This window comes from Nymphalis io, chromosome 7, assembly GCF_905147045.1.
Source record: "Nymphalis io chromosome 7, ilAglIoxx1.1, whole genome shotgun sequence".
Classification (NCBI taxonomy): Eukaryota; Metazoa; Arthropoda; class Insecta; order Lepidoptera; family Nymphalidae; genus Nymphalis; species Nymphalis io.
The window spans coordinates 13,273,735-13,298,829 of NC_065894.1; the positions used below are offsets into that span (position 1 = coordinate 13,273,735).

Genomic DNA, 25,095 nt, shown 5'->3' on the forward strand with positions numbered 1-25,095 from the left:
GTGGACTAGCGCCGGTGTCGTTCACTACAGCTTTTTAAAATCTGGCCAAACTATTACGGCATATCTATTGTCAGCAACTGCAAACCATGAAGGAAGAACTAGCAACTAAACAACCGAGATTGGTCAATCGCTCTAGGCCACTGCTGCTTCACGACAACGCAAGACACACACTGTACAATTAACAACCACTAAGTTAAATGCTACAATTAGAATGTCTACGACATCCACCGTACCCCCCGGGCCTGTCTCCAACAGATTACCATTTTTTCCGGAATTTGGACAACTTCTTACAAGGAAAAAAATTCAACTCCGATGCGGAGGTCCAAACCGCCTTCAAAGAGTTTATTGATTCTCGCCCCCATGGTGTTTTTTAGTAAAAGGATCTATGAGATAGCAAAAGTGTATGAATAGCAACAGTATTTTGATTAATTAAATATATTTTACAAAAAAAAAAAAAAACTTTATATTCCTCCCGTACAAAACGTCAATTTCATATGTAAGGACCTAATAATAATACATTTATTGTTATATGGTTCTTTAAGTAAAGCTTCTTTGGATGCGATATGAATTAAATTTCAATATAGTATAAGAGCAACGTTTCTATATGTAATGTTTAAGTGAGTTCCAAACCTTCTCTCCTTAATTAATTATTTAAGTCGAGTCTTTACCTAGCGATTGTTAAGTTAGGTACTTAAGTCCTGTGTTTGACAGAAAGTTACTGTCTAACACAGACGGGTTGAAAAATGCTTATCTAATTATGTATTTAAAAATATAACATTTATGTTACGTTCTTATAGCTCACTTCTCACACATACTTTTATCACCGAAATTTAGTTGAGAAGGTTTGATTTTTGATTTTTTATGTGAAACTTTGATTTTTAAAGACGTATAAATTCGTAAGTACATATTTTTTAATTGTTAATTTTAAGGCTTAGTGATAACTTGACGGTGTAATTATTTCAGTAAATAAATAAAATAAACTCAATTCACAAATATCAACGTTTAATTTGTTCTTGGAGTGATGTTTAAGATTTATTTACTGATAGCTTTTGCGTCAGTTTCGTGTTAAGCAGAAAACTCGGATGATGCCACTATTGTTTACAGCGACCGCATTGCGATAAATTGAACACAACTCGCTCAGTCTATACAAGAGCAAAGAACAAAGGTTTCGAATTAAGATAAAATTGTATAAAAGGCAAATAAAGGTTCTCAAATAACAAAATGTACTCAAGTTCTCGGCTGTAGTTCAAAAGCTGCTGTAATTTATACTAAGTAAACATGTCGCACGCGACTTTGTTAACGCTAACAATTCATAAGGACATTTTTTTGATCCCGCTATAAATATATGACATTAAGAGACTGTAACTGATTTAAATAATTACTAATTATATTTCTTTGCTTATTTTATTCCATTGGACATTCCTAACTGTAATATTTGACTTACTCCCAGCAAAATAGTAATAGAATCCTATTGTTTAAGGGGAAATTTAATATTTATGTCGCCTACAGTCCCGTTACGAGTCCCGCAGGTAGAGGATTACCCCTTCCACAACACCCTTTTACGCCCACAAATGAGACAGACGCGTTAGAAAATTGCATTCAGTGTTTACTGACTATTTGTTCAGAAAACAACACATGCTAAAAATGGCTTTGTGGACCCCCTACGCGGAGGAACCTTTGGACTTAACTACAAATGTTAAACAGGAAGTCTCACCAGACAGTACCTCAACACCTGGTTCCAAGGTTCCTGACTATAGATATTCATCAGAGCCACCGAGTTTAGAACATGAAAATAGATCTTACAATTGTTATGAGTGCAACATCCCACCGTCCCAAATATCTCCGGTCGAGAGTTGGAACTACAGAAACGCACCTTCAACATCGCAATCAGAGGACTTAGATGTCGACTCGCTGTCTGATGATGCCGAGTATCAAGCCTTTTCAAGCAGGATGCATTTCGAGCTATGGCCGAGAAGAATGGAGGCAGCTTACTTGGAAATAATCCGAGAATGAGGCGAGCGGTCCAGAGGAATCGAGACGCTGACGACTCGTACAGGAAGCAGAGAGAAAAAAACAATTACGCGGTGAAACAGAGCAGAGACAGACGAAAGTTAAGAGAAGTTCGTCACGCGTTTCAAGTGACATATCTAAAGAAAAGAATTGCGAAATTAAGGCCCAAGCTCAGAGAACGAGTATGTCAACCTTGTCAACATCGCAAACAAATACGGAGCTTCCACCGCATCCGTGTATAAGCACAGTGCAACACAGTGTTGAACCGTACCCATACATCGGGTATGTCCAGCCCATGTACGTGCCCGTTGTTGAACCATCGCCTGGGCCTTCGAGTTCCGGGTTGCAGCAATCGACTAATAATTATATAAGTACGTGCTTGATATCGCCACCCAAGTCTCCGGGATCAGACAAAAAAAAAAGCGTTCAACGGAGCTTCCACCGTATCCGTGTATAAGCACAGTGCAACACAGTGTTGAACCGTACCCATACATCGGGTATGTCCAGCCCATGTACGTGCCCGTTGTTGAACCAGCGTCTGCGTCTTCGAGTACAAATATGTCGCAATCGATGAGTGTCTCAAGGAGTACGTGCGTATTTTCGCCACCCAAGTCTCCGGTATCAGACGAAAAAAAAAAGCGTCCAAGTTATATGATAGATGTAGACGCTTTATCAGACGATCCGGACTACCTTGCGTTCGAGAGGGAAGCCCTCAGAGCAATGGCCGAAAAGAAAGGAGGGTCGTTGCTCGGTAATAATCCGAGAATGCGTCGTGCCGTGCAAACTAATCAGAACGCCGACGATTTTTATAGAAAACAGAGAGAGAGGAATAATTTTGCTGCAAAGCAGAGCCGTGACAGGAGAAAACTACGAGAGATCCACAATTCATTCAAGGTCACTTATTTGAAAAAATACCTGTCTAAGATCATACGTCTGCTGTCTTCGAATAGGTGTATAGTGTGTGACCAGACGTTCCTTTAGAGATTTAGAATTATAATAGTGTTTAATTTTTTTTATTTTGAACTATAAGTTCTAAACTCTAAGGTGTTTGTGCAATCTTATAAATAGTATACTTGGAGTATTACAAGGTTGTACATAATTTTCCGTGACTGCGTTGTCGGCTAAAACTTAATATATATAAAATTAAATACAGTTACATCCGGAGAGGAGCCATACGGTGTAATTTGCTTCCTGTTCTTGCATGAATAACATTTATGAATCGTTCGAATTATCTTTCATTATTCACGAATGGTTTAACTTCTATTTGACCGAATGTTGCAACTAAAATCATATTCTCCAACAATTTTTTCTGCAATGGTTATAATAAATTACTTAAATTAATATCAGTATGAAACCAAAGAACACGTAGAGCATCGTACATACAATAAAATGAAGAAATTATTTGAAAACATTTCGCGATATTGTATCAGAAAATTGTGACATCTTGATATCATTGTAATCAACCTTCACATTTTTCTATCTATTGTGTCAAAAACAAGCAAGCTTGAGTAGCAAATTAATAGCAAACGCAAAATCTACGCAACTCTTCATAATAGACCGAAAGTCACCCCATTGTTCTTCCGATGTGTCCCGTTGGTTCAGGTAGCGGAAGTAACCCGTGCAGCGGGGTGGGGGTGCCCTGCACAATTAGACCACACCCCCGAGAATAAAAGACCGGGGCGACCAACAACATCATTAGTTACTCGCAGTCAACCGTAACTACTAACCGTACTAACTAAAGTAATCATGGCTCTCTGGACACCATACGCTGAGGACTCACCATTAGATCTATCTGTGAATAGTAAAACGTGAAAAGACATCGCAAACAAATACGGAGCTTCCACCGCATCCGTGTATAAGCACAGTGCAACACAGTGTTGAACCGTACCCATACATCGGGTATGTCCAGCCCATGTACGTGCCCGTTGTTGAACCATGGCCTGGGCCTTCGAATTCCGGGTTGCAGCAATCGACTAATAATTCTATAAGTACGTGCTTTATATCGCCACCCAAGTCTCCGGGATCAGACAAAAAAAAAAGCGTCCAACGGAGCTTCCACCGTATCCGTGTATAAGCACAGTGCAACACAGTGTTGAACCGTACCCATACATCGGGTATGTCCAGCCCATGTACGTGCCCGTTGTTGAACCAGCGCCTGCGTCGAGTTCAAATGTGTCGCAATCGATGAGTGTCTCAAGGAGTACGTGCGTATTTTCGCCACCCAAGTCTCCGGTATCTGACAAAAAAAAAAAGCGTCCAAGTTATATGATAGATGTAGACGCTCTATCAGACGATCCGGACTACCTTGCGTTCGAGAGGGAAGCCCTCAGAGCAATGGCCGAAAAGAACGGAGGGTCGTTGCTCGGTAATAATCCGAGAATGCGTCGTGCCGTGCAAACTAATCAGAACGCCGACGATTTTTATAGAAAACAGAGAGAGAGGAATAATTTTGCTGCAAAGCAGAGCCGTGACAGGAGAAAACTACGAGAGATCCACAATTCACTCAAGGTCACTTATTTGAAAAAAGACCTGTCTAAGATCATACGTCTGCTGTCTTCGAATAGGTGTATAGTGTGTGACAAGACGTTCCTTTAGAGATTTAGAATTATAATAGTGTTTATTTTTTTTTATTTTGAACTATAAGTTCTAAACTCTAAGGTGTTTGTGCAATGATGTTTGTGCAATCTTATAAATAGTATACTTGCAGAATATTATTCTCTAAAGAATTGTAAGTTGAAATAAATTTAATAAATGACCAAACATAAATTGACCTTTTAATTATTTAAAACCTTTTAGTTTTGTTACAAAATCATAGAAAGTTATAATCAATTTGAAGTTTACACTAACAATATCTATATCGAGTCAAATATCTTCAATAGATTTTTCTATCTTGTATCATAAAGATAAGGTGGACTACCGAGCTTAACCCCATTCAAGTCCCCATTGAATAAAAAGTTAAGTACATACCATTAAGTCACAATAGAATGGGTGCGGCTTGCGCAAGCGCCGCTTTTTGCTTCTTTCCGACCAATCGGGTTCACGAATGAGTGTTTATTGTGTATTCAAAGATGATCGATAGATATACATAATTTATTTTATATTTACTTTAAATGGGTTTATTGTATTTTTAATTTGTAGATAATTAAAATAAAATGTTTAAAAGCAAATACAAAACCGTTCAATATTTTTTTTGCCTCTGTTCATCAAACGATTTGTGTTATGTTTATTAGTTATTAAGATGCACACGGAATGATATCAATAAATAAATGGAAATAAGAGTGAAAAAATAACAGTACTAAACTTGCAAATTCATATATGTACTACTCAAATTTTCAATAATCCACCGCGCGAACATTAGTGTTATATTAGCTTCTTAATTAAAGTTATTTTTAGGTTAAGAAATCTAAAAATAAAACTAATTCCTGTACTTAAACTAGATTTATTTCGCTACAAATAACCTTACACAACTGGATATAACAGACTACTATACTTTCTGCTTGATGACGTGCGGCAAGTCGAATTTACCTCGGACGCATTTCAGCTTCACACCGGGACAATCTTTAACTCTGATATTGATAACCAACCCAAATTCATCATACATTATTGGTGGCAGACGCAGCAGATACTTGTTAAGTTTAATATTAATCCATTTGGTTTTTGGTTAGTTTGATGGATCGCTTATAAAGCTAATCACAAGGTTGATAAGTAGTCACCATCGCCCATGAATTTTGAAAATATTAACTATTCCTTACATCGTCAACGCACCAATAATGGGAACAGAGATATATATCTTTTGCCTGCATTTACACTGGCTCACTCACCTTTGTAATTGTAAAAAGATCTATAGCTAAGTATATTTATAGTCAAGATGTGCTGCAGTATTATGGCGACTGCTCCATTTGTCATGATGAACCACATCACTAACCTGCCGACTCTAACGAGCACGATATTGTGTTCCTGCAGGTTGTGTCCGATGCCCGGCACGTAGGCGATCATCTCTCGCCCGCTGGAGAGACGCACGAGCACGCATTTACGGTTAGCGGAGTTCGGCTTCTTGGGTTTTCTGATCAAGGTTTTTAGTATCACACCCTGAAATTATGTTCCTTATTTAACTAAAAGTAAGAGCCTTTTTAGGGAAACATAACAGGGGTTCTGGGTTATGCTTTAATGAGAAGGTTTGGAGCTTAATTCATCACGTTGCTCCGTCGACTGTTCGTGAATACACACACACATACACTTGTAGGTTTTTCACGTTATTTTACTTCAAAGTAAAGCACTGTATTAAAAACACAAATTAAACACACGAATATTCAGTGATGCTTATATGCTTGGTACAGATTTACTCGATTTAGCTAAATAATCGAGGTTTTGTAAAACACATTGTTAGGAGACTATGTAAAAATATATATCTTAATATTCCGTATGGGTAAATAAAAACCTTCATAATATAAGAGATATTTGTGCACATTGTCTTTTATGCATATTTCTAATGCGCTGTTCATAGCAGTAAGTTTTGGCATCCCTTGTTCATATGTTACAATTACATCCTAAAGTTGAGAGTGGTGTTTCAAAAATTTTTTATTAATTTTATATTTGTATCGCAGACTGGAATCTAAGATGTAATGTCCTATTTGCCTGTTCCTTACCTAGCTTCTTAACTCTACAAAACAAACGATAAACGATATACACACACAACGATACAAATTATTGATATGAGGCGGTAAACTAATGAGTGGTATTCACACAAGCGCGCCTGACCATATTAATAGTGACATTTAACTGAAAATTGTAAATTAATAATTTAAAAAAACCTAATACACGCATTTTATAGAATTTTTTTTTTCCAATTTTGTTTAATGTTAGTTTAGTATGGAGAGTGTTTCTGAAGGGACAATATTAGTAAAACACCAGTGAGTTTGTTATAGCCCGGTTTCTATATTTAACGAATTATTTTTTTACATCTGTAACCGATAATTTTGATATGACTTCAATACTTACGGAACGTTATTTTTTAAATGTTTTTTATTCATGCATAAGGCAAAACGAATTGTTTTTTTTTTTAAATATAGTAACCGGATATGAAAGAATAGAAGTATGTAAAATAGTCAGCATACCTTGGCGAAAGGATTTCCGTTGAGCGGATTTCTTGATTTTCTCTTTTTGATATGTGGACCCGTTTTGTGCATCTGCGCGAGGGATGCCATCGTTCTCGACAACACTGATGTTGCTTGGAGATTAGAGCCGGTTAGGAAGTCTGTTATGGGTGCCACTCGACGGATTATAGATTGTGTATTGTGTAGCTGAATAAAAGTTTATAGAATAAAATACCATGATTCATGATATGTACTAATATTATAAATGCGAAAGTAGCTCTGTCTGTTGGCTTATTTCTGTCACGAAGAAATCGAGGTAGTCTTAGATTTGGTTAAGGTCTTAAGTATATAATTTACAGGAACATATTTGCTATGCGAACTGAATTACAGGGAAAAGCTATTGCTATATAATAAAACTGATATAAATTGAAAACTTGCACATTAAAAAATAAATAAACAGCATATCCAAATAGGAGTATTGTTTAAAATACATAGCTGACATCTTTTTCATATTTTTTTCGCACGTAGTCAATATTCTTATCTCATAAAACAGCAGGTGCAAAACCCTCTGTTTCGGATTATCTTCCATCGTCATGTAGCCTAGATATTTTACTGTAATTTGAACTCTAACACAAAGACATAAGGATATCGAAAATATGCATGACGAAAAGGCTAAATGTGTACTGTTAACCGCGAATATATTGTTAAAATCAAGGTTTTGAAGGCGTTCTCGCAATTGTATCAATCGTGTGGGCTGTGATCAAATCTCGTGGGGCGTTGTGTACTTTATAGCGGTTCTTGAAAGGTATGATTGACAAGTCAAGGTGTTGTACGATTCGATGCAGCGGGAACATCAAGTGTGGTCCGTTAAACAACTATTTTGGATTTGTATACATTTTTATAGATACGGTTAAATCAACTGTTGTTTGTTTAGATGTTGATAAACTTTTCCTGGTTATAATATATTTGTTGATGTTACTTGCCGCTTTATCGATAACGGGCTTTAACAAGTTTCATAATACTAACAAATTATCGGTTTTGAAAAATACTAAAGTTTTTTAAGCTCCAAACCTCCTCTTCAAAAAGGGAGAGGAGGCCTTAGCCCAGCAGTGGGGCATTTATAAGTTGTTACTGTATTTAAAATATTTATATTCATATGATCAATGATGGAAAATAAGCAATAGAATCAAAAGACTTCGTCTAAGCACGGCGACGACACTTTTACTTTATCGATGACGGCCCTAGATATATATATATATATATATATATAATATATATATGTAATGAAATGACATTTCATTATTCCAAATTTGCTGCGCTCCGCGCGTTTTTAATCTGTAACTAAAAGTCAGTTTGCCGCGTATTTGATGGTTGAATGACAGAATGACGGATAATGTTTAGATTATTTTGAACTTTGATTTTGTAAGAAAATAAAGAGATATAATAGAGGAGGCGATATTAGTGAACTTTAAATGTATTTTCAGAGAAACAATTTGTGGTTCATTTTGAGCATCCTCAATAACCTATCTTATAAAACGACATTTTCGTTAACTAAAATGGACCGGCTGCAATTCGAATTTACGATGATAGCATCAAATGATGGCAAATCTAATATATTAGCCATAACCTCGATATCTACAGAAGAAGGAAAATGTTATGTTTTACCTGAGGAGCTGAAACCGGTGACTCATCATACATATATTATCAAGATGAACACTTTCTCAAAAATAAAAAATAGCATAAAGAAAAGGCATCAAAGTAGAAAAATATGGATAAAATTGGATGAAGATCTTAAGAAAACGTATCTAGATGAAGAAGGTAATATGCAATTTTTAGATCAATATTTAGAAGAAATGAGCTTAAAACAACCAGTAGACAAAAGTGACAATTTGCAATATATCTTGGAAAAATTAATAGAAACTACTACGAAGAAAGAAAATCAACATAACCTAAAACATATTTCAGAGAAATTTATTATTGAAAAATTCACAAGTAAGAATCCTAATGCAATGCAATGGATCGAGAGTTTTGAAAAAGAATGTGAGCGCTTTAACATATCAAAAGATGAAACAAAAATAGACATATTGAGGTTGTTTTTAGAAAAATCTTGTTTAGATTGGTATAGCTCAATGACCATAAAACTTACAATAAATGCACAGTGGACTGAATGGAAAGACAAATTTTTAGAAACTTTTAAAAACCGAGGATGGGATATAGTCACATATGCTCTTGCATTCAGATATAAAGAAGGACTACTAATTGATTACGCTATAAAAAAAGAAAGACTTCTACTAGATATAAATAAATCTATAGACTCTAAAACAATGATAGATCTTATTGCAACGGGTTTACCTGGGTTTATATTAAATAAATTAAACAGGGATGAACTCAATGACACTACTGATTTGTTCAATGAGATAAGAAAATATGAAGGTATGATGTATAAGAAAAACTCGACTACAATAAAAAGCGGTACATTCCTTTATAAAAATAAAACTAATGATAAGAAGCCATGTAAGACCTGTGAATCTCTGGACAAAGGAATTAGATATCATCCGGAGGAGTCATGTTGGTTCAAGAAAAATAAAAATGAATCTGAAAAGGTTTTTAAACCCAGGAATGTAAATAACAACTCCATAATTGACGTAGATATAAACATTAAAAAAAAAACGAGTAAGTACACCATTAATCAAGATCAAACTTTTATTAGAGAAAAAATTAGAAGTGAGCGGCATTTATGATTCAGGTTCACAGATCTCTTTAATAAATTCAAGACTGATTAAATTAAAAGAAAAAAAGGAAAATGTGAATATGTGTGAAAAAAACAGATGGCTTGATAACAATAAAAATAAAAATATTTGATATAGAAGAAGTGGTGGATGTGTATATAGTAGAAAATGATGATTTTGATGATTTTATAATCGGATTGGATATGATAAAGAAATTCAAATTAACCCAAAACGAGGACTTGCAAATAGAACAAAAGAAAATAACAAATAAAATAGATGAAATGTCTAAAGATAACAGAAATGAAAAAAAGAATATAAAAACATTTGCAATAAATTTTAATGAACACATATAAACATAAGAATTTGTAAGTATGACAGACCATTTAGATAATGAAAAGAAAATTGAGATAGAGAAAATATTAAAGGAATATAAAACAATTTTCGCTAAGGACAAATATGATATAGGATCAGTCAGAGATTATGAAGCTCACATAGATTTACTAACAAATAGATACTGCAGTAAAAGACCATACAGATGTACAATAGAAGATAAATTAGAAATCGAAGAGCAAATATCCATGTTATTAAATAATAATTTAATAGAAGAATCCTAGTCCTTTCGTTGCTCCAGTGACATTGGCATTTAAAAAAGGTGAAAATAGAAAATCCCGCTTATGTGTAGACTTCAGGGAACTGAATAAAATTGTTGTTCCACAAGCTCAACCTTTCCCATTAATAGATGATTTGATTATTAAAACTAGAAATTGTAAGTATTTTACTACACTGTATATAAACTCAGCTTTTTGGGCTATACCACTACGGGTAGAAGATAGAAGTAAAACAGGATTTGTGACACAAGATGGCCACTTTCAGTGGACCTGCCTTCCTTTTGGCTTAAAAACATCACCAGCTATTTTCAGAGAATTTTAAGCAATATATGAAAGAAGCGGTTAAATACTGGCAACATTGGCTAATTGGAAAACATTTCACTATTTACTCTGACCACAAACCTCTAGAAAACATGAATATTAAATGCAGGACAGATGAAGAATTGGGTGACCTCACATATTACTTATCTCAATATGACTTTACAGTAAAATATATACCTGGTAAAGAAAATATAGAAGCAGATTGTTTGAGCCGAAACCCTGTATTAGAATCAGAAGATAACAAGGAGGAAATATTGAAAATAGTTAATTTAATACAAATGAAAGATATAGTTGAAGATCAAGAGAAAAATGAAACAATAAAAGAAAAGAAACAAAATTTACTACAAAAAAATAAAATCTATTATAAAAAATAAAGAAACATGAAAAGATTATACTCTCAGAAAAATTTAGTAAAGAATTAATAAAAAAGGTGCATGAAGACTATTGTCATATTGGAATTAGACTATTACAGAAAAAAATAAGTCCAATATATACAGCTAAAAACCTAACAAAAAATATAATAAATATTTGTAAAACATGTGAAATATGCATAAAAAATAAATCAAGATGTCAAGGAAAATTTGGGTTAATGTCACAACTGGGACCAGCGACAAAACCATTTGAGATAATGTCAATGGATACTATAGGTGGCTTCGGGGGATCTAGGTCCACAAAAAAATACTTACACCTTTTAGTAGACCACTACACAAGATATGCTTTTATTACAACTTCAAAAACACAGAACGCAAGTGACTTTATAAAATTAACAAACAAAGTACTAGAGACAGATGAGATTAGAATAATTCTGACAGATCAATATCCAGGCATCAATTCAATAGAATTTAAACAACATTTGCAGGAGAATAACATTAAACTAATTTTTACAGCTGTGAATACACCATTCTCGAACGGCTTGAACGAACGATTAAACCAAACAATTGTAAATAAAATAAGATGTAAAATAAATGAGAAAAATAATAAGAGAACATGGACAACAATAGCAAGAGAATGTATAGAGAAATATAATGAAACAGACCACTCTGTTACAGGTTTTGCACCAAAATATTTACTGGACGGAACCAATGTTAGTATTCTACCAAATGAAATTAAAACAATAGAAACCGAAGACAAGTGGATTGCTGATAGGAGATTAGCATTAGAGAATACAATAAAATCCCATAAGTACAATAAGAAAATATTTGATAGAAATAGGAAAATGCAAGAGTTTGAGATAGGAGACAGTGTATATGTAGAAAATGGAAATAGACTGAATAGAAAAAATTAGACGAATTAAAAATAGGCCCTTTCAAGATAATAGAGAAAATATCAAAATCCATTTATAGGATTGACACTGGCAACAAGAAAACAGAATCAACTTTATTTCACATAACAAAATTACAACGTATCACAGCAGATGAGGTAGAAGAAAACGAATATGAAGATAACTTCTAGATTATATTATTTAGAATTTTCGTTTATAGTAGATTAGATAATTTAAAATTTTCGTTTATAGTAGATTATATTATTTAGAATTTTCGCTCTTAGGGGGGGAGATGTAATGAAATGACATTTCATTATTCCAAATTTGCTGCGCTCCGCGCGTTTTTAATCTGTAACTAAAAGTCAGTTTGCCGCGCATTTGATGGTTGAATGACAGAATGACGGATAATGTTTAGATTATTTTGAACTTTGATTTTGTAAGAAAATAAAGAGATATAATAGAGGAGGCGATATTAGTGAAGTTTAAATGTCGTTTCTTTGTATTTTCAGAGAAACAATTTGTGGTTCATTTTGAGCATCCTCAATAACCTATCTTATATATATATATCGCAGGTATAATTTCACTAGTGATATTATAATTAAACGGTAGATTGTCAATCGATTTCATTTCTTGCAATTTAACGGCTCGGTTTTAATGACATTGTATGGTATAAATTTAACGTATATATATCGCCGTTACAGTTTTATTATATGTACATATATAAAGTCAAGATTTTTTTTCCCTAGTTACCTAGTCAGAACAACAAATGATTATTATAGATTGTTTTGTTATTTTTAAAATAGATGTTATTTTTTGCAAATTAAAAATATTCCAGGAACCCGAAACATATTCAGAAGTTAAAATTATTTGAGCAACAACTAAAATAACAAACGTATAGTAGAGTCGAAGGCAATATCACGTAGTGTCCGGCTGAATGTTATTGTTTGAGAAAATCGTCGCCAAGTGTCTCCCGGGAGAGAGGCTTGCATCTGTCTAGCGCAAGCAAATATTATAATATCGATACAAGTTACGAGCTGAACACTTGTTGGACGTGTTTTAAGATTTGTTGATTTCATATGCAATTAAATCAAAGCGACAGTTGACAATAGTACAAATACATTTGTAGGTATAAGATTTGATTTGACTAGAATAGAAGAATTAGTAACGTACTTATTTTATTCTGAATTTGTTGATTTGGGGCTGATTTATCGATGGGACTATGTTATTTTGAAAAGTGAACTAGCGATCAAAAAATCGGTCGTAAAAAATTAAAGAATTTTTTTTCATCAAAAATATTTATACAGAGCGTCATTTACAAAACGCGTATACACTAAACTTGGACTGTGTCTGAAACAGTACCTGCTCTTTTTGCGGATTATAATCCGCTAATAGTGGGCATTGTCCGCACACGACGGACACATAGATTTGAAATTATCCTTTCTGATAACGTTGCTTCGAAATTATTTAGAAAAAAAAGTCCACAGGCGACAATAGGGAAGAGTTGCGCTACGGGAGCATTGTCTGTTCCCAGAAACGCTGTAAATCATATTTGTGTAAGAATAACTTTAATACCACTCACAAATGGTACAACTTTATCGCAATTGTCAATTCAACATCTCATACTATGCGTTCGGTTATTGCAAATAACTGCACATTATTATCAACAATAATAATAATTCTTGGAAGGATTCTTAAGACTTCTAGAAGAAAACTTATGATATATTTTCGTAACATTAACGAATTGATAGTATAATGTTGAATATTCATAATCTATATTGTTTAAATATGTATTATATATAAAAAGGAAGTAACAGATCTTAAATGTCTTACTGCCAATTATGGAGAAGGTATGGAGTATACTTCACCACGCCAGGTGGAGTATACTCCTATATTTCATGTATTTACTGGTGGTAGGGCTTTGTGCAAGCTCGTCTGTGTAGGTACCACCCACTCATCAGATATTCTATCGCAAATCAGCAGTACATGGTATTGTGTTCTGGTTTGAAGGGTGAGTCAGTAATTACAGGCACAAGGGACATAACATCTCAGTTCTCAACGTTGGTAGCGCATTGGCAATGTAAGCGATGATTAACATTTCTTACAATGTCAATATCTATGGGCGTTGGTGACCACTTACCATCAGGTGGCCCATATACTCGTCATACCTATATAAAAAAATACGCTGGTCTACCATGGATTGGTTAGGTATAGTTATTATAAATAGAATTATAACTAACACAAGCGTTCCTATACAATTTTTATCCTTCATCATCACGTTTGAGAAGTGTTATTATAAACACACATCGAGCAAGTGAAATCTTAGATCAAAGAATTCTATACCTATAAAAGAAAAGTGCTAGAAAGTTTTACTTCTTCTCAAAGATTCGAATTTTAAGCATGAGCAAAATTTCCGCGTCTTTAACGCTAAAGGATCTGCGGCGGAGCGATCAAAACAGACACAATTGATTCATTGCTACTCGTATTTTCTATGAGAAAATTTAATATGGGAAGATCCCACGTAGCGTCCGGTCAACAATCATTACTTTTAGTATCATGCGATAAATATATCAAAAATATAATTAGTAATGTTTAAGGATTTATCACATTATTAAAATATGTAAATTTACAAATAATCAATTAATTTGTAAAGCATGAAAACTGTTTTTACTACAAATACGTATATAAAAAAAGACATAAAACCATCTTTGCACAAGAATTTGTAAAACATTATAAATGCCGGTGTAAAATTTTGATATCAGCTCGTAAGCGATTATTAGCTCGTAGAAAATACAGCCATAACAACGTATAACATATATACGTAAACTGAAATTATTTTTGCCGAAAAAACAATCGGATAGTAAAATATTTATACCGAAAATACAATAAAATGCTTATGTAAAATACTTGCATGATACTTCAGGACAACATAATGCATATCAATTGGTATTTATACTTATATTTTTGTCCATTTTTATATAAGTTTTTTTTAATTTCAATGCTAATTTAAATTCTCTTATTATTAGTTTAGTATTATTACTTTAATTTAACCAAAGCCGGTTGAGTCGTTATATCTGGTATTAGGCTTGCTGGTCCGTTTCAAATATTTAATAGTCTTGTTTTTCCTCAACCAATTTTTTATATTTGTAACCTGAAGTTACCAATAAGTATAGCACACTTTATTTTGTTTTGAAATGGTTTTGCTTTATTATATATTACAGATATTATAGTTTACTGTGTTTGACTTTCAATCACAAGTTTTTGTACTATTTTAATACAAGACAACATTTCAAAGGAGCAGTTATACAAAAATTTGCATGAAATAGCCGAGTCATTGTCCGGTAAAGCAGTGTTCGGAGTTCGGTGTAGTAATCCCGAATGTGCAAGTAACGTGCGACAATATGCACAAAGCCGAGGTGTGAATGAGATCTTCATCAGCGGTCAGCGCTGACTCATGCCACCCTCACAACCCTTATTTACGCTTCGAATCGTGTAGCGTTAGCATAATACATTATTTCTCTGCTTGGACGCTTCGCTTCGATGCTTAGACTTTACTAATATTGAAAAAAAAAATATAGCCAGCTACTATTTAATCCTTGTACTTGATCAAATTAAAAAAAAAAACAAATTTCCACAAGATCATTTCAATTGCTAATTTATTTATACTAATATTATAAATACGAAATAACAAGGGGCCCTGTCTGCCAGTCGCGATAGGGGTAAGGGGCAGTGTTAGGTATAAAAAGCCCATAAGTTTCAAGGTTGCTTCATACAAAATTTCATCAAAATCAGTTCAGTGATTTATTATTATTATGTATATATGTTTTTTGATGAGCAATCTGACTAAATACTTTACGCTCATTCGTCGCCTATTGAACGACAAATTATTTTTATTATACATATATTATTATAAAATAAGTTTAATCAGTGATTCAGGAACTAGATGGAACTATATGACAAACAATAATAATGGCTTATTTTTAGACATTGCTTTGCTATCCGTACATGTCCCAGTGGACATAATCCGGGTCCACGCGGAAGGGTTCCACGCAAAAGACAGACGCGATCGCAATCCCCAAACTACGATTGATAACCATACCAAAACAACCCCTATTCTTTATGGCATAGAAAAGCATTTTCCCCACAAAATCTAGGCAGCTGCCAAAATTAATGCAGATGTCGATTTCGCGTATCGAAATTACATATCCGCTAAATTGACAGTTATATACGGTTTCCTATTTACTATCGGATTTGTTTACGTACGATGTTATTTATAAGGGGCTTACATTGGGGATTTGAAATGCGTAACAATATGTATTTATAAAAAAAAATATTACATACATAAATTTTTTAATCTGTATTTTTTGTCTTTAAATAAAATGATTATACAATTTCTGACAGCATACGCCGCGGAGACGTGTCTCTCTGTCAGGGACGATAGGTGATTATTACTCTAAAGATTTTTCTTAATCTAAAAATTATTCTATAAAAAACTGTTGTATAAGTTACATTGAGATGAATATTGTTGAAGAATTGCTTTCAGTTGCTTCTTAGTATTATTAATTTTTTTCTACTAAAGTCCCCATTAATCTAGATCACAGCCGTATTACGATCTGGTCTAAAACATTAATAAGTAATTTTATGTGAACTTTCGGTAACTTCGTGTCTTAAGGGAAAGTCTTTTTTTTATAGTATAGATAGGCGGACGAGCATATGGGCCACCTGATGGTAAGTAATCATCAACGCCCATAGACATTGGCATTGTAAGAAATTTTAACAATTGCATCACCAATGTACCACCAACTTTGGGAACTAAGATGTTATGTCCCTTGTGCCTGTAATTACACTGACTCACTCACCCTTCAAACTGGAACACAACAATACCAAGTACTGTTGTTTTGCGGTAGAATATCTGATGAGTGGGTGGTACCTACCCAGACGAGCTTGCACAAAGCCTTACCACCAGTGAAAAGTATCAATAGTCCACTAACACAATTTATCACTAACTGGCATTAATCACTTAAAAAAGGTTAAGTCCTTTTCAACATTAGAGCCAATAATAATTATTATCATATTCTATTTATTGGTTTTATTTAATTGAATTTATATTTACTAATATTATAAATGCTTATCTCTCTGTTTCATGGCTAACTTAGCCGAACCGATTTTGATGCAATTTAGTAGGCAGCAAGTTTGAGCCCCAAGGAAGGACGAAGCCTATATAACTATTTGCTTTTTTATACCTTACATCTAAATGAGAAAAACAAATTAATTTTTTTATAAATACTTTTTAAATGTTAGTTGCAATTTAAAGTAATATAATTTATTATCTATATAATTTCCATATAGGTCATGACTGCCTCGTTGGTCTGTTGGCTTAATGTAAGGCCGCAGACCCGGAGGTCTTGGGTTCAATTCCCAGGTCGGGACAATAAAAAGTTATTGAGTTTTTCTGTCAGAAAATTCTCAGTAGCAGCCTGGAGTTTGGAAGTTGGAAGTGTACACTCCAGTGCCTCGGAAAGCACGTCAAGCCATTGGTCCTGCGACAGAACTCTTTCCGGTTGTGTTGGATTGCCGTCCCATTGGATTATGAGAGTTAGAGAATAGAGAGTGCACCTGTGTTTGCATACACACTTGTGCACTACTAAATTATTAGTATGAACACGGAAACAATTATTTTCAATTACCTTTGCACTATTTTAATATTATTTAGTACTTTTATTTATAAAATTCCAATAAGTACGTGATTTTTTTTCATAACATAACCTCAAATTCTATATTTATTTTGGCATTTGAGTTTTGACATAAGGATGACAGAACAGACCGACGGTGATATAATATGTTTTAAAAAATTAAAAAAAGAAATCATTAATAATATTTTTATTAAAATAATTTTAGGTACATAAATATTTTAATAGTGCCTTTTAAATAATATAATAATACATACAAAACAATATAAAAGTGACACTGTCGTAAAATTCTCGATTGATGTCACTTTTACCTTTAAGCAAGTTAGCTTACCGCTATTCAACGATAGATGTCACTTTTTGTTATTTGTTCTAATATTTTTTTTTTGATAATTCATGCCATAATCCCTACCTAATATAAATGCTAATGTGTTTATAGGCTTATACTTTCAGGCAGGAACGGAAATATGCCGTACAGCGAATGTTTGCTTCGCAAGTCAAAATATTATTTTTATTATTGAGGGTACTGACGATATTTGTTAAGATAAAATATTTATTAAAATTAATATGTATATATTTTCATAAATATATTAAAAAAAAAATTATATAGAAACTTAAACAAAAACTAAAGTTGCCATATAATTAAATCAGTATAACACTTTAAAGCTTTTAAGAGTTTAAAACTGTTTAAGAGGAAACGTTACCTGGAACGACAGGACTTCATAAGAAGATGAGTGCTTGATATAGTAAGATTGAATTAAAACTTCAGTTAAAATCTCTTCAAGTTTTATGAGCTCGAATACGACTTTACCGTTTATATGGCGGCTTTAACATAATCTCCGTAGGAGAGATTTTATTTATTCATTCATTAATTGATCTAAATTTATAGTAATTTTATTGTCATTTTTCTGTATGGAGTTCTACAAATCTATCATACAAAGTTTTCTTAGAATCAGTTATAGTTTTGTCAGAATATTTGACACTTGGAAAGCGTCGGAGCGATATTTTGAATCATATATCGTATATACACATACTATCGGACATATACATATGACACCAACGAAACCATAAAATAGAATAATAATACTTATTATTCTCCTGACATACCTATCAAACAACATACATTTTTTATTTATAGTATTATTATGAAATATAATTTTAATTCCTGTTTTTATGTAATATTTCTAAGAATGGAATAAGAAGGGTCGTCACTTGCATTACTGATTTATGTTCTAAATAGCTGCGACTCGCTATTTTATCTACGTTAAATTGTTTTTACGTATATATGTACGTAATCTTTAAGTTATTATAACTTTTGATAGATACAACCGATTTTGTTGAAATAAAAACTAATGTGTGCCTTATTCTTGCCTATATTAACTAAATTACTAACATTTGAATTTAATTGTTATCAATAATGAACGAACGAACGAACAAATAATGCTTGTTTTCGTTTTGACAACTCGGAAATATTCATATTAACTCAATAAATAAGTTATTTTTAATTTTATAAATAAAATTAATTGTGGATACAGACAAAGATGATAAAGATTCGATGTGACCAATATGTATTAGAGGGACAACAATTTCAAATACTCTTATTATTTATTTTGAAACATAAAAAAATTAAATAGGTATTTGTACGGTTTTATTAAATGCAAAGAATACACATTTGTACGCTCGTTATGTTTTTTCAATACTTTAGACAGGAGCGTTAGACACCGTTTGTTTATCAGTTATTAATCTCTGTTGAGATACCGGAATGAATAATGACCCGTGGTTCAGATTAAATACTTATGAAAATGTATAATGATGGTAAGTACGAGTGTGTAGTGATAGTAATATAGACTGCCTCGTTGGTCTAGTGGCTAGATATAAGGCCGCAGAACCCGAGATCCTGGGTTCAAATTCCAGGTAGAGCCGATAAAAAGTTAGTGAGTTTTTCAGTCAAAGATTCTCAGTAGCTTCCCGGAGTCTGGAAGTTGGAAGTGTGTACACTCCCGTGCCTCAAAGAGCACGTAAAACTGTTGGTCCTGCGCCTGAACTCTTTCCGGTCGTGTCGGATTATGAGAGTGAGGGAATAGAGAATGCACCTGTGTTTGCGCACGCACTTGTGCACTATAATATGTCCTGCGCCGTTGGCTAATCTGTTGAGATTGGCTGCCGTGCCTGAAATCTATTAGGAGGACATCAACATCTTCAAATTTTGGTTCCTAAAATTATTTATTTTTTAGCTTTTCTTCATATTGATAAAGAAAGTAAGTTATAACTTGTATACGCTAAATTCTGGATAAAAATTTAAATCTGAATATTATAACCATAATGATCTTATTTTTTATCTTTTTCTATTCTTCATTTATTATATTTGCGTATCATTACCAATGAATTATTCATTTAAAAATATAGTTTTAGAAATTATTGTGATCCTGTGGGTATTTATGCAACTTCAAGTAAGTCCCTACAATTTAAATAACTAGTCTTAAAGTATTAATACAAAAAACTGACAAAATACAGTAGATAAAAATACAATGGTAACTGGCACAATTGCTTAGTGTATCTTGGTTGACAAAAGTATTAGCCACGTTATCTGTTTTTAATACTTGCACAATAGCGACAGATTAAAAAAATCCTTTACAATACAGTGACGGTGGTCTTGCTCATTCGACCAAATGCTAATTCGTTTACTTCTCTTACAAGGTAGAATTCATTCTCGTCTTTTATTATTCAAAAATGTTCAATAGAAATACACTTTTCTAATTAAATAAGTGATAACGAAGTAAAACGCCTGTAAAACGTCCCAATGCTCGGCTGAGGTGCAGGTGTTGTAACGACTGGGCCATCTTCAATCTTTTATGATTAATAGGTATTTTTAAAACGTTAGTTATTAAGCTACCTACATATACTAATATTTAAACTTTCCTCCTTACTTGAAACATGAAGCTTTTGTCGCATTAATTAAACAACGCTATCGTACAATAAAATCTTAATGCTAATTATTAAGAACTCTTTATTAGTTCAAACCTTTTTGTGAGCATACTCGTGTACCTGAATGTATGTAATTAATTCGTAGATATATATCTTGGCCAATCGGATATTCTAATTGGTTATTTGATTGCAATGTTTTATTCTTTAGCTCCTACGGAATTTCAGTAACTACACGTTAAAAGCCTTCCAGTATTAGATAACATAGCGACAGCTGTCACAAAATTATATTATATAAGACGCGGTGTGATATTTACATTAGATATTTAAATTATGAGGCAACATCAGTCAACGGTAACACCTGCCTGTGTTGCGAATATTAATCCTTTAAGTGTGGGCACTGACCATACTCTACAAAAAATGACATGCATTATGCCTTCTTATACATACAGCATCTTTATCCGAAATAATATTTTTGAATATAGATTCTAACGAGAAGAACTGACAACAAACTCAATAGTTAAGTACTCTTTTCCACCAAGTTAGTTTTTTTTATTTAGGTATATTAATAATAATACTTTACTGTTATCCAATACATACATATTATAAAAAATAGCCTGAACTGGCGTTACCCGTACGTCAGAAGTCAGTTCCATCCCATTCAATTATTAAAAAGTATTACAAAGGGTCTTATTACTAATTATTGTAAGTTAATCCAAACCGTGTGCGCGTGACTGCATAAATGTGTGTATGTGTGCTATAATTGAGCGTGTGATGTGAATGTTCATTTGTGAGGTAGTTAATAGTTTCTCAACGTCTTCATAATTAAGTTGTTTTAACCATGTTTTAGTTTTTCCTTTTAATTGGTAGTTGTTAATGTCCTTTATTCTTGAAATTGAGTATTTTTTATAAAATCTAGGTAGGATACTGTTATAATGTTGCTGTGCAAATTTACTTTTAACTTTATTGTAAGGAAATCGATGGAATATGAATTAAATACAATTAAATTTATTAGTTATCCGGTATGAAAATCAACGGATACTAATGTTTTCTTTATAATCGATATAGTCTTTTATTAAGTAAATAATTTTTCTTTATTAATTACTTTTTGACATGCGATTTAAATTTATTAATAGGTCAAGTAATTTTTTTTTTCTACTGACTTTGTTTATTTCATTACATCAACTAAATTTATTTAATATTACATTGAAACATAAATATTATATCTAAGTTAACATGTTTTACACGTTAACACAGAAATATAACAATGTAAATTTTTTTTTATTGTTTAAGTCAAATTTAAAATAGTACCACCCAATTCCCACCCGACGCAAAGCTGCCCATAATACAGGCTGCATTTCCGCGCTGTACGTTTTTTTTACAAGAAGTGTTCATTTATTATTATAAGAATTACCGAACTGTGGAATATTATTTGTTGTTAATGTCCCAGGAAGGTTTTCATTTATTAAGTTGGTTACATGGTAATGTTAATAAAAAACAATTAAATTTGTACCTATCCTGCCTGTAAATAAACAAATATTAACTCGTTGTGGTTGTGGTTCAAGCTCCACTTGGTTCTTCGGATCACGGCCTTATATCTACCAAAGTGCCACAGGCCAAGCTGCCGCCATCAGCGGTATGCAAACGTCGCGTTTGGCACTATAAGTCGGCAGATTGGGACGGTATGCGCGATTACTATGCGTCAGTCCCATGGAAGGAACGTTGCTTCAGTGGGAATGACCCGACAGCTAGTGCCGCTGCTGTTGCTGATGAGATCATGTTAGGAATGGAATACTACATTCCTAGCTAAGATCTCATCAGTAGGGGTACGGGTAACTCGTGAATGTGCCGACGCTGTATCATCTAAGCAGGCGGCATATCGCGCGTGGATCAACGGCTGCGTTAGCGGGGCATCTAACATTGACTCACTGAAAGCAAACTACAATAAAAATTCCAAGTCCTGTAGGAAGGCATACACGAGAGCGGATGAACAGCGCATTGTACAGATTGGTCATGACCTTATTTCGCATCCTAGGATTCCTCGCATTGCAAAACAATTTCCACCGCTCAGAAATCCGGACGGATCGCTAGCTCACAGTCCGCAGGAGAAAGCCGATCTCCTGGCTAAACTCTTTGCCGACAACTCCGTGATCGATGATTGTAGTGCGCTGCCACCAACAATACCTTCATATGGCCACACGATGCCTGACATCAAAATCAGGCAACGTGATGTGCGTGCGGAGCTGCAATCACTTGATATAAGGAAAGCTTGCGGTCCTGATGGAATACCAACCATAGTGCTGAAGAAGTGCGCGGCGGAGCTGTCTTCTGTGTTGCAACTTCTACTCTTCTGCGCCCGTTTCAACTTTCTCTCTCTTCGGGATGTGTGCCGGAGGCTTGGAGAAGAGCTAATGTGCAAGCGGTTCCCAAAAAAGGGGATCGGTCTGACCCGGCAAATTATTGACCAATAGCTATCACCTCAGTAATTTGTAAGGTGATGGAACGGATTCTTAACAACCAATTGATCCATTACCTAGAAGATCGCTGTCTAATTAATGATCGTCAGTACGGGTTTCGACCAAAACGGTCCACAGGTGTTCCTCTAGCGTACGTAACACACCTCTGGGGTGAAGCTATCGACAAGCATGGAGAATCGTTGGCTGTCAGCCTCGATATCTCCAAGGCTTTCGACAGGGTCTGTCACAGAAGTCTTCTCTCCAAGCTACCGGCATATGGTCTGCCTGCTCAGCTATGCACCAGGATTGCCAGCTTCCTACACAAGCGTAGCCTTCGTGTTTTAGTAGATGGTTGCGCTTCACAATTCTATGTAGTGAATGCTGGGGTCCCCCAGGGATCTGTGCTATCTCCCACACTCTCTCTTTTACATATAAATGATATGCTCTCTCTTGGGAACATACATTGCTATGCAGATGATAGTACAGTGCATGGTGGATACCACGGACGCGCAGTGGCTGGGCGGACGGAAACTGAGTAGAGGCGGGAGAATCTTGTCATTGAACTCGATAGGACATTAGAGCTCATCGCCAAATGGGGTTCTGATAATCTTGTTGAGTTTAATGCCAAGAAAACACAGGTTTGCGCTCTCACAGCGAAAAAGTCACCATTTTCCCCTCTTCCCTTCCTCTGTGGCACACCGCTGATGATAAAAAGCAAAATCGCCATGCTGGGGATGGACGTTCGCTGCGACCTTAGTCCAAGGGATTACATCGAGGCTATTATAAAAACTGCTTCGTTATAAATATTGCTCGCACCTTTGGGATGGCTCCGCTAAGTACCTACTGGAGGCCTTGGACCGGTTGCAGCGACGTGCAGTACGCATTATTGGCGACGTAAAGGTCACAAACACCCTTGAACCTTTACAATTGCGTCGCTAGACAGCAGCACTGAGCGCTTTCTATCGACTGTATCACGGCGAGTGCTCTGAGGAATTATTCTCTCTAATTCCTGCTTCCCCCTTCCTTCTTAAGTCCACGCGAGCTGGTTCTCGATGTCACCGCCTAACTGTGACATCAATTCCATCGCACACAAAGAAATTTGGCAACTCCTTTCTGTGTCGCACTACCAAAACATGGAATTCCTTACCAGCTCACGTGTTCCCCTCCTCTTACAACCAGGGTTCCTTCAGACGAGGCGCGAAGAGGCATCTTGCGGGCCGGCAAGGCGGGGACGGCTAGTACAGAACATTCTTCCCGACTCAAACATTCGACCCGACCGAGTTGCGCGCGCGCTGTCTGTTAGAGCTGGTGCTGTGTTCTTTGTTCCCCGTTTAAAAATTTTTAATCCAGTATTTTCGTAATTAATTCTTAATGTTCTTTCGTTAATTATATTATTTAGTGTTAACTTGAACCTTGATAATCAATCCGAAGTGCTTTGTGAAAGGATTATTTACTTATTTACGAGTAAAAACGGCAAGTGGTAACAAATCAGTGACATTGAATTGACTTTGATTGCAATCATACGGTCTTGGTCATTGAACCCTGTTGGTGTGGGTCTCTACGTCACATGAGGTCTACAATTTCGCCCGTTTACTCAAACACCGCATGGCCCTGTGGCAACTGTGACTGCTTTTTACGCTCGCCCTTTGAACGCATCTCGTGCGTTCTAGGTTCAAACCTCAGCCAAGCGCAAAAAAATATTTTCATATTTATTTGTGAATAATTATTTATCTAAATGAAGTACGCCTGCTGCAAATCAACGTCAGGGGGCGCCACCGAGGTAGTTACATGCGACAGTTGCGGTCAAAATTATCACTACAATTGTCTTAATCCTACGGGTACAAATAAAAACTTAACGCAAAATAGAAACAAATGGATATGCCCGGATTGCTTGCGTACCTTACCCAGACAAATAAACAGTGATAATACACCTGTACGCGGTCACAAACAAAATACAACATTAAACTACAACGAGAACATCACACTGCGCAGAGGTGGTTCGACCTCTACT

At 34.6% G+C, this 25,095-nt stretch overlaps 2 protein-coding genes across 4 annotated transcripts in view; both read right to left on the bottom strand.

The window, feature by feature from the left end:
* LOC126769557 (40S ribosomal protein S12, mitochondrial-like) overlaps positions 1–13,447 on the bottom strand; it is a 129,880-nt gene extending 116,433 nt beyond the window's left edge. The window contains exon 1 of the mRNA XM_050488428.1: positions 13,382–13,447. The gene's annotated coding sequence lies outside the window, so the exon portion shown is untranslated. The remainder of the gene's footprint in view (positions 1–13,381) is intronic.
* Positions 1–25,095, bottom strand: part of LOC126769487 (uncharacterized) — a 1,339,673-nt gene that overhangs the window by 564,850 nt on the left and 749,728 nt on the right. The window contains exon 1 of one of the 3 annotated variants that reach the window (XR_007669369.1): positions 17,707–17,808. The exons of 1 other annotated variant lie outside the window; for it this stretch is intronic. Coding sequence is in view for 1 of the 2 variants with exons in the window: in XM_050488334.1 (XP_050344291.1) it covers positions 7,125–7,310 (186 nt within the window). In the remaining variant the exon portion in view is untranslated. Of the gene's footprint in view, positions 1–7,124; positions 7,311–17,706; positions 17,809–25,095 lie in introns of those variants that run through there. One more of the 3 variants, XM_050488334.1, reaches the window with a different exon arrangement.